Source organism: Lonchura striata, chromosome 10 (assembly GCF_050655825.1).
Source record: "Lonchura striata isolate lonStrDom1 chromosome 10, ASM5065582v1, whole genome shotgun sequence".
In the NCBI taxonomy this organism is placed as follows: Eukaryota; Metazoa; Chordata; class Aves; order Passeriformes; family Estrildidae; genus Lonchura; species Lonchura striata.
The window spans coordinates 24651493-24666922 of record NC_140712.1 but is presented as its reverse complement, the minus strand read 5'-3'; the positions used below and the strand labels follow the sequence as shown (position 1 = coordinate 24666922).

General features: G+C 56.9%; 1 protein-coding gene across 3 annotated transcripts in view; it reads right to left on the bottom strand.

The window, feature by feature from the left end:
• SPG11 (SPG11 vesicle trafficking associated, spatacsin) overlaps positions 1-15430 on the bottom strand; it is a 32521-nt gene that overhangs the window by 1544 nt on the left and 15547 nt on the right. The window contains exons 21-38 of one of the 3 annotated variants that reach the window (XM_085589074.1): positions 15044-15209; positions 13284-13462; positions 12673-12781; positions 11898-12057; positions 10910-11152; positions 10592-10792; positions 10159-10266; positions 9641-9800; positions 9320-9534; positions 8052-8919; positions 6786-6922; positions 5826-6024; positions 4198-4335; positions 3586-3719; positions 3090-3131; positions 2415-2583; positions 764-852; positions 37-192 (exon numbers count right to left, since the gene is read on the bottom strand). In XM_085589074.1, coding sequence (XP_085445200.1) covers positions 37-192; positions 764-852; positions 2415-2583; positions 3090-3131; positions 3586-3719; positions 4198-4335; positions 5826-6024; positions 6786-6922; positions 8052-8919; positions 9320-9534; positions 9641-9800; positions 10159-10266; positions 10592-10792; positions 10910-11152; positions 11898-12057; positions 12673-12781; positions 13284-13462; positions 15044-15209 — 3473 coding nt within the window. Of the gene's footprint in view, positions 1-36; positions 193-763; positions 853-2414; positions 2584-3089; positions 3198-3585; positions 3720-4197; positions 4336-5825; positions 6025-6785; positions 6923-8051; positions 8920-9319; positions 9535-9640; positions 9801-10158; positions 10267-10591; positions 10793-10909; positions 11153-11897; positions 12058-12672; positions 12782-13283; positions 13463-15043; positions 15210-15430 lie in introns of all 3 variants that reach the window. The other 2 variants (XM_077785972.2, XM_085589076.1) reach the window with 2 other exon arrangements.

Sequence of the window (15430 nt, the reverse complement as noted above, 5' to 3'; positions counted from 1 at the left end):
TTCCCGACAGGAGGGCCCCGAGGGAGCCCAGCTCACCTGGTAGAACCTGGGCAAGGCCAGGATGGCCCCTGGCAGGTCCTGCCTGCCCAGGTTGATGATCCTGGTGCTCTGCCCCGAGCCCAGGAAGTGCAGCTGGAGCGTGATGAGCCGTGTCAGGCGGCGGCAGCGCAGCGCCTGCCGCACGCACGAGTCCTGCAACAGAGCAGCTGAGAGCTTCCAGGGAAACCTGGGAGCATCCCTGAGAGCCCAGAGCCCTGCAGTGCCTGAGAGCAGTGCCAGAGCAGCTGAGAGCTTCCAGGGAAACCTGGGAGCATCCCTGAGAGCCCAGAGCCCTGCAGTGCCTGAGAGCAGTGCCAGAGCAGCTGAGAGCTTCCAGGGAAACCTGGGAGCATCCCTGAGAGCCCAGAGCTCTGCAGTGCCTGAGAGCAGTGCCAGAGCACTGCAGCTGCACATTCACCATATTCCATCGGCATTAAGCAGAGCTTCATTCCCACAAACACTTGCACCATAATTAGGCTTGGGTTTAAACAGTGTAATTGTTCTGTCCTTGCTCATTAAGCTCTGCTCTCTGTAACCCGGGTTTGTTAAAGCCAGCAGAGCACACTCGGAGCCAGCCATGCCGCTGGTGCCACTGGGCTGCAGAGACACAGCTCCCTCCTGCACTGGGCCTGCACACCCTGCCCAGGGCAGCTCCAGCCCAGGAGATTCTCCCAGCCCAGGGAGCACTAGGGAGCACTCCACCCCCCATTCCACCTCCCTTTACCTTGGAGTAACTTTCTGCTGCATCAATGAAGAGAGTCACAGCTTTCAGCAGCAGCTTCTTTAAATTTGGAACATCCTGAAGAGACTCCTCTGAAACAGGAAAAAGGAAGGAATAACCAATTATTTCTAAAGGTGACAAAGTAAGTCACAAAACTCCCTCCCAGTGCCGAGTCTGTCCCTGGTGTTGTCCCATAAAGCACCAACAAACTAAACCAAAATTTACATATTAAAAAAGCAGGAACACACTGCCCGTTCAGTTAATGGACCAAAGCTTTGCTGGAGCCTGCTCGAGTGGTTGGAGGCTGAAAAGAAACCCCAGCCACACGTTTGTGGCACAGGCCAGCACTGCCAGATGCACTCAGAAATCCCTGGGCACAGTTCCTGGTGTCGCTGCTCTCCCAGCGCTGCCTGCCCACGCTGCAGAGCTCACCCAGCAGGCACAGACACAAAGCCAGCACTTCACAGAGCCCTCAAAGCCATCCTGGGCTGAGGGACACTGGCTGTGCCCCTGCAGAGCCATCCTGGGCTGAGGGAAACTTGGTGTGCCCCTGCAGAGCCATCCTGGGCTGAGGGACACTGGCTGTGCCCCTGCAGAGCCATCCTGGGCTGAGGGACACTGGCTGTGCCCCTGCAGAGCCATCCTGGGCTGAGGGACACTGGCTGTGTCCCTGCAGAGCCATCCTGGGCTGAGGGACACTGGCTGTGCCCCTGCAGAGCCATCCTGGGCTGAGGGACACTGGCTGTGCCCCTGCAGAGCCATCCTGGGCTGAGGGAAGCCCGGCTGTGCCCCTGCAGAGCCATCCTGGGCTGAGGGACACCCGGCTGTGCCCCTGCAGAGCCATCCTGGGCTGAGGGACACCCAGCTGTGTTCCTGCAGAGCCATCCTGGGCTGAGGGAAACTTGGTGTGTCCCTGCAGAGCCATCCTGGGCTGAGGGAAACTTGGTGTGTCCCTGCAGAGCCATCCTGGGCTGAGGAACACTGGCTGTGCCCCTGCAGAGCCATCCTGGGCTGAGGAACACCCGGCTGTGGCCCTGCAGAGCCATCCTGGGCTGAGGAACACTGGCTGTGCTCCTGCAGAGCCATCCTGGGCTGAGGGAAACTTGGTGTGCCCCTGCAGAGCCATCCTGGGCTGAGGGACACTGGCTGTGTTCCTGCAGAGCCATCCTGGGCTGAGGGACACCCAGCTGTGTTCCTGCAGAGCCATCCTGGGCTGAGGGACACCCGGCTGTGTTCCTGCAGAGCCATCCTGGGCTGAGGGACACCCGGCTGTGTTCCTGCAGAGCCATCCTGGGCTGAGGGACACTTGGTGTGCCCCTGCAGAGCCATCCTGGGCTGAGGGAAGCCCGGCTGTGCCCCTGCAGAGCCATCCTGGGCTGAGGGAAGCCCGGCTGTGCCCCTGCAGAGCCATCCTGGGGCCAAGGGACACCCGGCTGTGCCCTTGCAGAGCCATCCTGGGCTGAGGGACACCCAGCTGTGCCCCTGCAGAGCCATCCTGGGCTGAGGGAAGCCTGGCTGTGTCTGTAGCTGCCCCAGGGAATGTCACACCAGGAGAGCCCTGAGCACCAGAGCGCTCCGAGGATGCGCAGGACGCTGCTCGGGGAGCTCAGGGACCCCGGCCCAGCAGGGACCCCCGTGCCCGTCCCTTGCTCACCCCAGGGCTGGCACTCGATGAGTTTGAGCTGGGTGCAGGCGGCAGCCTCGTGGTTCTGGCCGATCTCCCTGCACATGCTGAAGCACAGCGCGATCATGTTGTGCTTCTCGCTGTCGCCGGGCCGGCAGCGCTTGGTGTAGTCCAGCAGCGCCGCCTTCAGCGTCCCGCCCTGGGCACAGAGGGCACCTGAGCACCGGGCCACCCCTGCCCCACAAACCAGCCCAAAAGGGACCCCTGCACCCCAAAAACCGACAGCAGCCCCGCGGCCGCGCCGAAACCCCGGCACCTGTGCCCTTCCTTACACACCAATGCCAGCGTGTGCCACTTCCTTGGGCTTGCTTCAAACAAAGCTGGGAATAGCTCTGACTTCTAAACCCCCCATGAAACTTTAACTGCAAATAAAAGCACAGCTGGACGTGAAGACTCTGGCAATGCCAAGTTTAAGTTTCAATGCTGCTCTCATTGCAGCCCTCACTTTTTCTCTAATCAGGAAAAAATGGTTCAACTAAAATAAGACTAAACCCCAGCATTAATTTATTTCTATGAAACCTGACTCTAGATTCAGGAAGTAAATTTTCCTCAGGAATTAAAATGCCCAGATAATTTCACCCAGTGTGAACTGGGTGTAAATCCCTGATGCAGCCACGGCTCCCTGCAGGTTTGTCCCTCACGTACCGGGTCCAGTTTCTTCCTCATGAGCACCTCGAAGTAATGTTTCTGGTGCAGCAGATCGAAGATGTAGGTCATCTCGTTGTACCTGCCAATGCCCGTCAGCAGGCGCACCTGGGGACACCCAGGGGACAGCAGGAGCTCCAGGGCAGTGCCACCGTGCCCTGCCAGGGCAGCCCGGGCACTCCTGGCTGCACATGTTCCTCTGGAGCCATGGGGCACTCCTAAACCAACCCAAACTGAAGGGGCATGGCTTTATCCCATCAAAATGGGCAGTGAAGCTTTTAGGACTGACACCCTCCCACTGGGCACGTCCCAGGCTCCAGGAGATCCCTCAAGGCAGCAATTAAAGATGCCCAGTGCCACCAAGCAGCACATTTCCCCAGCAGCTGAATCGCCACTGGGCAGGCCTGGGGAGCCCTGGAACAGCCCCAGCACAGCCCTGGCACAGCCCTGGCAGCCCTGGCACAGCCCTGGCCCAGCCCTGCCCAGGGACACTCACCACCAGCCCGTACTCCTCCCTGGGAGCCAGGTGCTCCTCGGTGAGCAGCCGAGCTGCCTGCAGCACGCGTGTGATCCCCTCCATGTGGCACGTCAGGCTGAAGCAGCTGTGGGCCAGGATCAGCAGCTCTGTAACTGCGGGCAGAAGCATCCTGGTACTTCAGTCAAAGGGCTGAGGAAGGCAATTACTGCCTCTCTCCAGGAAACACAAAACACACAGAACCCCCGGCTCCTCCCGCAGAGGCTGACAAACGTGTAACACGCCATCCCTGCACTGCCTGCCAGCCCTGCCTTGCAAAAGGAAGGGCACCAGTTTTGCATTTGGCTTGGAAACATTCCGTTTCTAACTGTGAAGAGTGCCCCTTCTGGAACAAACCACCTCGACAGCTCATGGCACTCCCTGGCTGCATTTCCCACCTCTTGTTTAGCACGAAAATCTGAATTTTGTTTGGAAAATAAACCCTTAAGCAACACCCCGTGCACATCCTCAGCCCAGCTAACTGAATATCAAACTCGAGATCAGCAGCAGCACCTCCCCTCTGAGCTGTGAGTTCCAGCCAACACCCTGTTACTTACACACAGGTTACACCAGACAGGATTTGCATTTACTCACTGCACGACAGCTCCCCACGGGGGACAGAGGAGATTTTATCCAGTAACTGCATCCCAACCAAGGTGTGATCCTGGCACAGCTTGGCAAGCTCCAGGAGCTCCTGGCTCTCCACTGCAGGGTTCCAAACCTGCTTCTGTCCTGGGGCCAGAGAGAGACTCCTGTCACCACTATGCAGGAGAGATCTCCTATTTATCCTTAATTAACAAACCCCAAACAAACCAACCTGATATCAACCAGACTGACTGAGGACTTGGGACTACAATCCTAAAGACACTTTGGGTGTTATTGCTTAAATTTAACAATCAGAAACTACTTTTTTGCAGTTCAACCCAACAAAATCCTAGTGGACAACCACAGAGCTGCCCCTTACTCCCCCAAAGGAAAAAAGAAAGGGGAGAACCTTTGTCAAGGGGAATGAACATGATATTCCCAAGCCAGATGATGTAGGGCAGCACAGACCAAGGTTAAAGCCCCCTTTTTAAAAAAATATTAAATTGATGTCCATAAAAATACAACCTTAACTACTGGGACACCACACGGGACACAGGAGTAACTAGAAATGCACGTCTGTATAGAACGTTAACAAAGGAGACAATTCTCACACAGCAGAGCTGTGCTGAGCCCTCAGGGACTGGGTGCAGGGGCTGCTCTGGGACACACATTTTCCCCCAGAGACCAAGGCTGGCCTGTCCCTGCTCCTTGTGCACAGCCCAAGGCCCAACACAGCCCAGGTGTGTTCCCTGTGCCCCAGCACAGCCCAGGTGTGTCCCCAGCACAGCCCAGGTGTGTCCCCTGTGCCCCAGCACATCCCAGGTGTGCTCCCTGTGTCCCAGCACAGCCCAGGTGTGTCCCCAGCACAGCCCCAGGTGTGTTCCCTGTGCCCCAGCACAGCCCAGGTGTGTCCCCAGCACAGCCCAGGTGTGTCCCCTGTGCCCCAGCACATCCCAGGTGTGCTCCCTGTGTCCCAGCACAGCCCAGGTGTGTCCCCAGCACAGCCCCAGGTGTGTTCCCTGTGCCCCAGCACAGCCCAGGTGTGTCCCCAGCACAGCCCAGGTGTGTCCCCTGTGCCCCAGCACATCCCAGGTGTGCTCCCTGTGTCCCAGCACAGCCCAGGTGTGTCCCCTGTGCCCCAGCACAGCCCCAGGTGTGTCCCCAGCACAGCCCAGGTGTGTCCCCTGTGCCCCAGCACAGCCCAGGTGTGTCCCCTGTGCACAGCCCAGGTGTGCTCCCTATGCCCCAGCACAGCCCCAGGTGTGTTCCCTGTGCCCCAGCACAGCCCCAGGTGTGTTCCCTGTGCCCCAGCACAGCCCAGGTGTGTCCCCTGTGCACAGCCCAGGTGTGCTCCCTATGCCCCAGCACAGCCCAGGTGTGTCCCCAGCACAGCCCAGGTGTGCTCCCTGTGCCCCAGCACAGCCAGGTGTGCTCCCTGTGCCCCAGCACAGCCAGGTGTGTCCCCTGTGCCCCAGCACAGCCCAGGTGTTTCCCCTGTGCACAGCCAGGTGTGTCCCCTGTGCCCCAGCACAGCCAGGTGTGTCCCCTGTGCACAGCCCAGGTGTGTCCCCTGTGCACAGCCCAGGGGTGCTCCCTGCTCCCACACCCAGCCCCAGCCACCCACCAGCCGTGCCCACCTTTGCCCTGGGCCGATGCCAGCAGCTCCTGGGTGACCTGCAGTGCCAGCAGCGGGGCCACGGCGGCCGGGGGCAGCCCCTGGCAGGCGATGAAGGCCTGGGCCCTGCGGCCGCGCCCCGGCCCCCGCCGCGCCAGGATGGCGGCCAGCACCTCCCGCGGCTCCCGCGCCGCCAGCTCCGCGAAGGAGCAGCCCAGGTCCTGGGAGCACCAAAATCAGTCAGACTCCCTGACCTCCCCACCAAACCTGTCAGAGACTCCCTGACCTCCCCACCAAACCTGTCAGAATGTGTGTGACCTCCCACAGGAGCAGCCCAGGTCCTGGGAGCACCAAAATCAGTCAGACTCCCTGACCTCCCCACCAAACCTGTCAGAATGTCTGTGACCTCCCATAGGAGCAGCCCAGGTCCTGGGAGCACCAAAATCAGTCAGACTCCCTGACCTCCCCACCAAACCTGTCAGAGCATCCCTGACCTCTCCACAGGAGCAGCCCAGGTCCTGGGAGCACCAAAATCCTGTCAGAGACTCCCTGACCTCCCCACCAAACCTGTCAGAGCATCCCTGACCCATGACACCTCCCATTAAGCCTTAAGCTTTCCCATTTTCCAGACTCTGCACTGCATTAGTTGATAACTCTGAACTCCTAAGCAAGCTCCCTCGCAGCTCACTCACACAGAACAATCCCTTTCCAGCCCAGAACCAGACACTGCTGCAGCTTCAGCCCAAAAAGTGCAAGCAGGGAAGTGAGGAGAGCAGCCCGGAGGGTGGGACAGCACCTGGAGCTGAACTCCAGCTGTGCCCAAGCTCATCTCAGCACTCATGCCCAGGAAGCCTCTGGCCTTTTCCCACACAAAGGGCTGGAATTCCACCCTCTGCAGCTCCTTGAGGGCACCTGCCAAGCTCTTCCTCCCCTCACCTGCCCTCCCCAGCCCCAGCAGGGCTGGACAAGGGCCTGGGCTCACCTTGGAGAGCTCGTAGAGGCACAGGACCTGCCTGCAGTAGCCCCTGCCGTGGACACATTCCTCTGCCAGGGCCTTCAGCGCCGCCACCACGGCATCGTCCCCACACCCCAGAGGGGTCCAGTCCTCCAGGCTGGATGCTGGGAACAAAAGAACATCAATTCCTACCTCATAAAGGCAGACAACTCCCTTACACCCGGGGGGCAGGGCTCCCAAAACCTGCAGCAATTCCACAACACTTCCTCAGCCTTTGAAAACTGAGCTCTTGGCACCTGTGATTTTTAAATATTACATTTGTTTCAGGGTGCAAACAATGTAACAGAGCACAAATATCCCCGATAACACCTCAGATATAAAATTTCTAAGACTAAGAAGGGTTCTGCAGCCTTCCTGATGGGTTAGGATTCATTTATGCTCTTCTGTGTCTATTCAGCTTTACACATCACTATTAGAAAGGGATGCTCCAGCTGAAACTTGCTCAGACTCCACAGATATAAAGAGAACTTTACATAAACATTCCCAGCCTTAGCCTTGCTACTAAGCAAGAAACTCCAAACCCTTCATAATGCACAAAGGAGTCAGGAAAATGTATTAATTAAGGCATTCCCTTGCTTCAGCTACAGAAAAAAAAATTAGCGGAGTATTTTCTAAAAGCAGCAAGAGGGGTAAAGCCCAGTGCTGCTTCACTGGGCCAGAACAGAGAGCTGTGACAGATGAAAGGTTCAGGATCTATGGAAACTGTACACAGAGCCAGAGCACCGTGCACAGCAAGGCCACAGATTCCTTCCAGGAGAGCATTGCTGCAGCAGGGAGGGAAGGCAGGAGCTGCTGCAGCAGGGAGAGAAGGCAGGAGCTGCTGCAGCAGGGAGAGAAGGCAGGAGATGCTGCAGCAGGCAGAGCAGGCAGGAGCTGCTGCAGCAGGCAGAGCAGGCAGGAGCTGCTGCAGCAGGGAGAGAAGGCAGGAGCTGCTGCAGCAGGGAGAGCAGGCAGGAGCTGCTGCAGCAGGGAGAGCAGGCAGGAGCTGCTGCAGCAGGGAGAGCAGGCAGGAGCTGCTGCAGCAGGGAGAGCAGGCAGGAGCTGCTGCAGCAGGGAGAGCAGGCAGGAGCTGCTGCAGCAGGGAGAGAAGGCAGGAGCTGCTGCAGCAGGCAGAGCAGGCAGGAGCTGCTGCAGCAGGCAGAGCAGGCAGGAGCTGCTGCAGCAGGGAGAGCAGGCAAGCAGGCAGGAGCTGCTGCAGGGGGGCAGAGGCAGGGCAGGGCTGGGGTCACTCACTGCCCGGGGCTGTGCTGGCCGTGTCCGTCAGCGGGGCCGGCACCTCGGGCTCGGGCCGGGCCTCGCCCAGCGCCAGGGCTCGGCAGCGCAGCGCCAGCGCCACGTCCCGGTGCCACAGCTGGAAGTAGCGGCACACGCGGGCGGCCTCCTGCACGCTGCCCTGGTCCAGCAGGGCGCCCAGCAGCGCGGCCAGCGCCGCCCGCTCCGCGGGGCCCAGCTGGGGCTGCTGCTCGGTGCCCGGTGCTGCTGTGCCCAGTGCTGCCCGTTCCATCGTGCCCAGCTGGGGCTGCTCCTCAGTGCCCAGCTGGGGCTGCTCCTCGGTGCCTGGTGCTGCTGTGCCCAGTGCTGCCCGTTCCATCGTGCCCAGCTGGGGCTGCTCCTCGGTGCCCAGCTCCTCGGTGCCCGGCGCCGCCCGGGGCTCCCCGCGGGCCGGGGCGCTCAGCCCGTGGCACCCGGCCGCGGTCAGGGCCGGCAGCCCGGCGAAGGAGAAGTGCCGTGCCAGGCTGGCGAGGGTCGCGGTGCCGGGGCACGGCCCCGCGGCCTCGGCCGGCAGCGCGCGCTCGGCCACGCGGCACAGCCAGATCTGCTTCTCCAGCTCCTCCAGCTCCTGCACGGGCAGCCCGGGCTCCTTGGCCAGCCAGTGCCCCGCCAGGGTCAGCAGCAGCTCCCTCTCCACCAGGGCAGCTCTCTCCTCCTGCCCCCAGGACTCCCTCGCGCCGTCGGCCTGGCGGAGGAAGAACTCCGCGGCGGCGCGGCTGCGGATGCCATGTTTAGTGAAGGTGTCGTTGCACTTCTTCCAGAACTCGGCTCTTGTCTGGGTTTGATGCCACTGTCCAGTGTCTCTTAAATGATGGAGATCCCTCAGAACCTGTAAAATCCACAGTTTATCACAGTTCCTTTCCAAGGAAGAAAACTCCAACTCGCACGTGATGGTCAGCACTGAAATACTGGATTTAGGGAAGTGCCCCAATATGAAACAAGTCACAGAACTGGTTTAGGTTGGAAGGGACCTTAAAGATCATCTCATTCCACCCCCTGATGGAAAAACCCATCTATTTTTCTCCTCAAATAAAACTGACTGAATACAAATAAAAACAGAAAGAGAATGAGGACAGCTGTACCCTGCAGCTCAGCACTTAGAGCCAGTGTGTTTGGTGCACTTGCATTTAAAATAAAACATTTCTTAACAAAAAAACAATGCTTCAGGAAGGCTGGGAAGCTGCATCCTCACTCCTGGCAGCAGCAGGAAGAGGTGAGTGTCACTGTACCTCGTGTGTGACCACACCGTCCACGGGCAGCTCAGCCAGGGCCGCCACCTCCCGAGCCAGGCTGAACATCCCTCTCTCCTGCAGCTGCTCCAGAATGGAGCTGCACTCCCCCTGGAACGCCTCCAGGCTGCAGGAGCTCAGGATGGAGCGGCTGATGGAGATGGAGGAGTCCCTCAGGGCCTCGCTGAGGGCACAGAGCCTCTTCAGGTGGGGGCCTGGGTCAGAGAGAGAGAAGAGCTCAGAGAGCCAGGGCCGAGCCCAGCGAAGGCTGAGCTCCCCCCGGAGCCAGCTCTGCCACGGGGGGACTCAGGCTGTGCTCACCGTCCAGCAGCGGGGTCTCTGCTGCAGCAAAGAGCTGCAGGAGCTTGCCCAGCTCGTAGTCGGTGTGGCACTGCTGCAGCATCAGCTCCAGGAGGAACAGCGCCTGCGAGCGCAGCCAGGGCAGCGGCAGCGCGGGGGCCGCTCCCCCTGCGGCCCCGGGCTGCGGGAAACGAGGGGTTAATTTGGGATGGTGTGCCTCTGTCAGCCCCGGGACATTCCAAGCAGGTGGCATTCCACAGGTGAGAGCCTGAGCAGGCCCAGCAAGGGCCAGGGGAGGTCATGGTTACACCAACAGCCCTGCCACTGCTGGGGAAGGGCCCTGAGCTGCCTGAACACCCAGGAAGGAAAAGCATTAGTGACAGGGAATGTCACCATGTGCAGGGAGCCAGACACCGGCACGGAAAGGAAAGAACTGTTAAAGCATCTGCACTGAGAGACAAAGAGCTTTCACACACTGCTCCTCTTGGCCCAGCCGCCCAATCCCAGCAGTGACACTTAGAGAAAATTGATTTCCTTACGTTTGTGAGGCTTTCCTGAAATTTGTGCAGTTTGGTTTTAGCTTCGTTGTACTTTTTACAGTTCATGCACAGCTCATACATCTCCAGGATGTGCAGCAAAGGGGAGTCCTTTAAGACACAAAAATAGATGCCAATAAATTCCCAAAAGTACCTCAATAAATAAACCCTACTTTTAAAAATCATCTATTATTTAATTCAATAAATGTAGAATTTGTCTCCCTCAGCAGCAGAACAATGAAGCTTTAATTTATTAAAATTGCATGCAAGGTTGATGTAGGACGTAAAGATCTGTGATAATTGGAAGAACTTCCAATTTGACTGGGAATTTCAGTGGATAGCCAGGCTATCCTTGGCACACAGCAAGACGGAGGGGGCTTACAGGCCCAGAAGGGTGAAACACATCAAACATACCCCTGAAACCACATTCCCTCACCTTTAAAAAGAGCCGGAAGCCATTCAGAAGCGTTTTACTCTTCTGCTTCCTCAAGAAGACTTTCCAGATGGCAGCGAGGTCCTGCAGGTCCCACCGGGCCCCCTCTGCCCAGCCCTGGGTGTGGGCGGTGGCCTCAGCCCTGGTGGCATCATCCACGGAGGTGAGGATCCAAACGCAGAGGCAGGAGATGAGGTTGGCACCCTGCAAAGGCCAGCAGGACGGGTTCCAGCCGACCTCCCCGGAGAAGGGGCACGCTGGGCACAGCCAGCGGGGCAGGGCAGCAGAGCGGGTGCGACACGGGGCAGGAGCTGCACTCACGGGGCAGCAGGCTGCCAGCACGCTGAGGATGGGCGCCTGGGCCCGCAGCCCCTCGGCCAGCAGGCAGCAGCAGGGGCTGGGCTGCTCCTGGCACCGCAGCAGCACCCGGAACACGCTCCCGGCTCGGGCACTGCCCGCGGCTCCTCGGGCACTGCCTGCAGCTCCGGGCCCCAGCAGCTTCCCCAGGGCCAGCTCCAGGTGGTCCCGCAGCACGGCGGGGAACTCCTGCAGCAGGGGCAGCACCTGGGGGGACACAGCAGCACAGCCTTGTCGGGCTCCAGGATGGACACACCCAACAGCCACGCAGAACACTCCAAATCCCGCGTTAGAAAAACATCAGAGACCCGGAGAGGAAAAGGGTGCTGCAGGTGTGAATCACTCTAGTGAAAGCTCAGCCTTTTCCTCAAAGCTCAAATGTCTCCTAGGGAGCCTCAGTTCTGTCCTCTCCTGCAGAGCATCCCTGACCTCCCCAAAGGAGCTCCCCAAAGGAGCAGAGCATAAACAGGGTCTACTTGGGTGTTTTTGTGGAGTTACGGATTCTTCAACACAACAAGGAGATCCGAAATAAAATCCTAGGCCTGCTGAATCTCCCACTTAGCTTTCCTCATATGACTTTTCCCAATTGCTTTTACTGGAGTATTTTATTCATTTTTAAATCACGTTCAAAACCAAAAGGCGGAAAATTTGGATTCTCGAAAGTTTAAGTATCTTTGCCAAAAAAATCAATTTGAGTTTTGAAAGCAAAGATGAGTGGCTTTATTATAACTTACACTGAACATCTGGCAACTCTCCAATTAAAAAAAAAAAAAGAAGTGACTACTTGAGTTTAAATTAAATTTACAAGTGTAACTGCAAGGGAAGGGCTACCACAGTCCCAGGGTATGGACATCCCGAGAGAACCAAAGCCCAGGAACTGGTGAGGCTCCTGCTGTCTGCACACTGGGACACTATCTTGCTCCAAGACCAGTTTAATGCACAGGCTGCTCACCTGGGCTGGCTGGTGGCCGTGGAGCTGGCTCTGGATGAGGAACTGCAGCCACTCGTTGGATTTGGCACATTCCCTCAGGAAGGACGTGCTCAGTTCCAGGTTATGGAGTTTGCAGAACTGGATGACCAAGGACCACTGCCTTCTGGAGTCACTGGATGTCCTGCAAGGAATTCAGAGAGCTGCGGAGGCCAAGAGCTGCAATACTGGGAGCAGATGCTCAGGTCTGAGGTGAGCCTGACTATGACAGGCACATTCTTCTTTGTCTCTTAGATTTTTTTCATAGAGGAGTAGGGAGAGAAGAAAGAGAAAACAATTTCTATTTCTGCTCCTTGTTTTTCCCATGTGGAATGTGTTTGGAGAATTTTTTACCCAGGGTTATTGCTTGGTTGGATTCTGGTGAGGTTTGTTTGAGCCTGATGGCCAATCCAACCCACCTGGGGCTGGACTCTTAGAGAGGGGCACGAGTTGTGAGTTAGAAAAAGTAGGTGTGTAGTTTTAGTATCTCCTTTAAATGGTATGTTAATGTATATTAGTATAGTTATAATAAAGAAATCATTCAGCCTTCTGAACTGCAGACATCAGCATTTCTGCCCAGCGGGGCCCCCTGCATTTCCAATAGCTGTGACTGCCTGCAGGCAGCAACAGGGCATGCCAGGGGCCACTGCAGCCAGGTCACTGTCCTGCCCTGCCCCTCTGCTGTTATCTGACACACAGGTAACAGCGGGCACCTCAGCCCCCATCTCCCAGGGAACCCCTCAGCGCAGGCTGCTCTCACCTCTTTATTCCTTGCTGCTCAATGGCATCCCAGAAGGCCTCCTCCAAGGAGGTCAGAAGTGCTGCTGCTGCTGCTTTTTCACCATCAGCCAACTTTGTTAACTTCTCAACTGTTTAAAAGAACACATTCCTGAGGTGCTGTCTGGGATCAGAGCCAGGGCAGCATTTTCAGGAGCACCAGTATCCTCCTGGCTGGGAAAGCTGACACCTGTGGCCCTGGAGTTAGACATTCAACTATCTGAAGTTATTTCTAGGATAAATTTAATTTCCCTACAGCTCTGAACACCTGATCTCCCTGCAGGTATATGATAAGAAGGAGAAAGGAAATTTGGCAATGGACTTTGTTTAACTCTCTGTAATGTTACTACCACTGAACCTCACCAATATCAGTCCTAGGCTGGACAGTGTCTGTTAGACCCTGATAGAGGCTCTATCAGTCTGCCTGACTTATTTGACACTGGGGGATTAAAATGCACCTTTCAAAATTAGTAAAAAAAAACCAGGAACAAGAGAACAACCAAGTTTTACTGCGCTGCTGAGCCCCCAGGCAGCAGCTGTGCATGCCTGCCTGCCCCCAGAGCAGGCAGCGTGGGGCAGAGGAGGGAGCCTTACCCAGGGAGTCCCTGGAGGGGCCGTGGCGGGCGATGAGGCTGGCGGCGCGCAGCCCCACGCGCAGCCCCAGGCTGTCCTGCCCCAGCAGCTCCAGGAAGCACACGCAGGCTGCAGCCACCCCAGGCACGCCGAAGGAGCACAGAGCCAGCAGCCGTGCCTCCCGTGCTGCCCGCTGGATCCTGCAACGAGCCAGCCGCACGGGGGCTGCACCTCTGCCAGCACCGGGCAGTGCTCAGCCCCCCCTGGTAACCCAAAACCTGCTCAGCCCCAAACCTGCTCAGCCCCCCCAGTTAACCCCCAAACCTGCTCAGCCCCCCCCAGGTGACCCCCAAACCTGCTCAGCCCCCTGCCAAGTAACCCAAAACCTGCTCAGCCCCAAACCTGCTCAGCGCCCCCCAGGTAACCCAAAACCTGCTCAGCCCCCTGCCAGGTAACCCAAAACCTGCTCAGCCCCCTGCCAGGTAACCCCCAAACCTGCTCAGCCCCACCTTCCCAGGTAGCCCCAGGTAATTAGGAGCCAAAAGTTCCACATTTGTAAAAAACGTGTGTATGAGAATGGAGGCTCACACGTGATAAGCAGAGTTTGCAACTTAATACGCTCATCAAAAACTGAAGGCAGTGGAATTGTGTGGCATTCCTGTTCTCTGGACAGAGAGACATAATTCTGTCTCTCAGAAACATAGAGAGAAGAAGAGAAAACAACCTTTATCTCTGCTCCTTTCTTTCCCCCATGTAGAATTTAGCATAGAGATCGTTTACCTGAAGTGATGACTTAATTAGATTCTAGTGAAAGTTATTTAGGTTCAATGACCAATCAGATCCAGCTGTGTCTCAGACTCTCAGCAGAGAAGTCAGAGTTTGTGAGTTAAGTAAGAAAGAAGTATGTATGTAAAATAAGATATTCTCTAAGTAGTATATTAATGTCATGTAGCATAAAGCTATCCTTCAGCCTTCTGATCTGGAGCCAGACATCATCATTTGTTCCCTGAGTCGGGGTCGCCTTTTTTAGGATAGAATTGGTGTTACAATTAACAGAAACCCCCTCAGCAGCTGAGGGCAGCAAGAGCCTTTGCAGAGTTTACAGCCCACTGCAGCACCAGGAACACCAGTCTGACCTGCAGATGGTGCTAAGAGAAAAATGCACCCAAAGAGGTTTTCCACAGCAGTCACTGAAAACATCCTGCATCCCTGACTCTGTTAAACTTCACAATAATGTACGGTTCCCTTTTTGCCCTAGTTTTCCCTGTTTACACCAGAGAAACTGCTCTGTGTGGAAACAACGGAGAGAAAACCAGTGACTAATACACAAACCAGACATTCCAGGTGCAAAGTGATTTGTTCTAATTGCCACACTAAACAGCAAATTTCACGCATTCAAGCAAGATGTGTCACCCTTCTGAACACCTGATTTTGAAGCTTCGGCCAGAACATTTAATTCCATCAACCTCCAGTGCATTTTTGCCTTACTAATTAAACTGAAGAAGTGCCACCATTAGGAAATGTCACAGAAAAGGGGCATCATTTTCCTACAAAGCCACCTAGGGGCTCAGGCTCCTAAAGCAGAGCCCACCCACGTTTGATCTGACTGGAATATTCCCTCACTTCCCTGGTGCAGATGTTACTGAGGTGGCTCCAAGCAAAGCTCACCTCCTTTCAGGTGCTATGTGCTTTCCAGCCCTTAGGACAGCCCAGTCCCAGTGCCCAGCACGCTGTGCTGCTGGGGAGGGGGGATGGATGCCCTCCCTGCTGGGGACACTCACAGCTGCCTGGGGGCTTTGCTCCGGGCCAGCTGCTGCCCCAGGAAGGTGCCGAAGGCGAAGGCAGGGCGGCCCTGCAGCAGGTAGAAGAGGAAGTCCAAGCTCTCCAGCACGGCGTGCCTGCTCACCAGCTGGGGGCTGGAGAAGTGGGGCAGCTCGCTCCAGGCATCTGGGGACACAGAGCAGCACTGTCAGGGACACGCTGGGCTCCAGCAGCACCTGGGGTGACAGCCAGGTGTGCTCCTCATTCACATCCTGGCACTAGAAATCCACACTGAAATCCCACCCCTCGCTGGGAAAGCACAGCTCTGCCCCACCTCGGCTTGCTTGTAAAGGAAACCATTGGTTTGCAAGTTTATATTTAGAGAATTTTTGATATTTAGCAAAAGC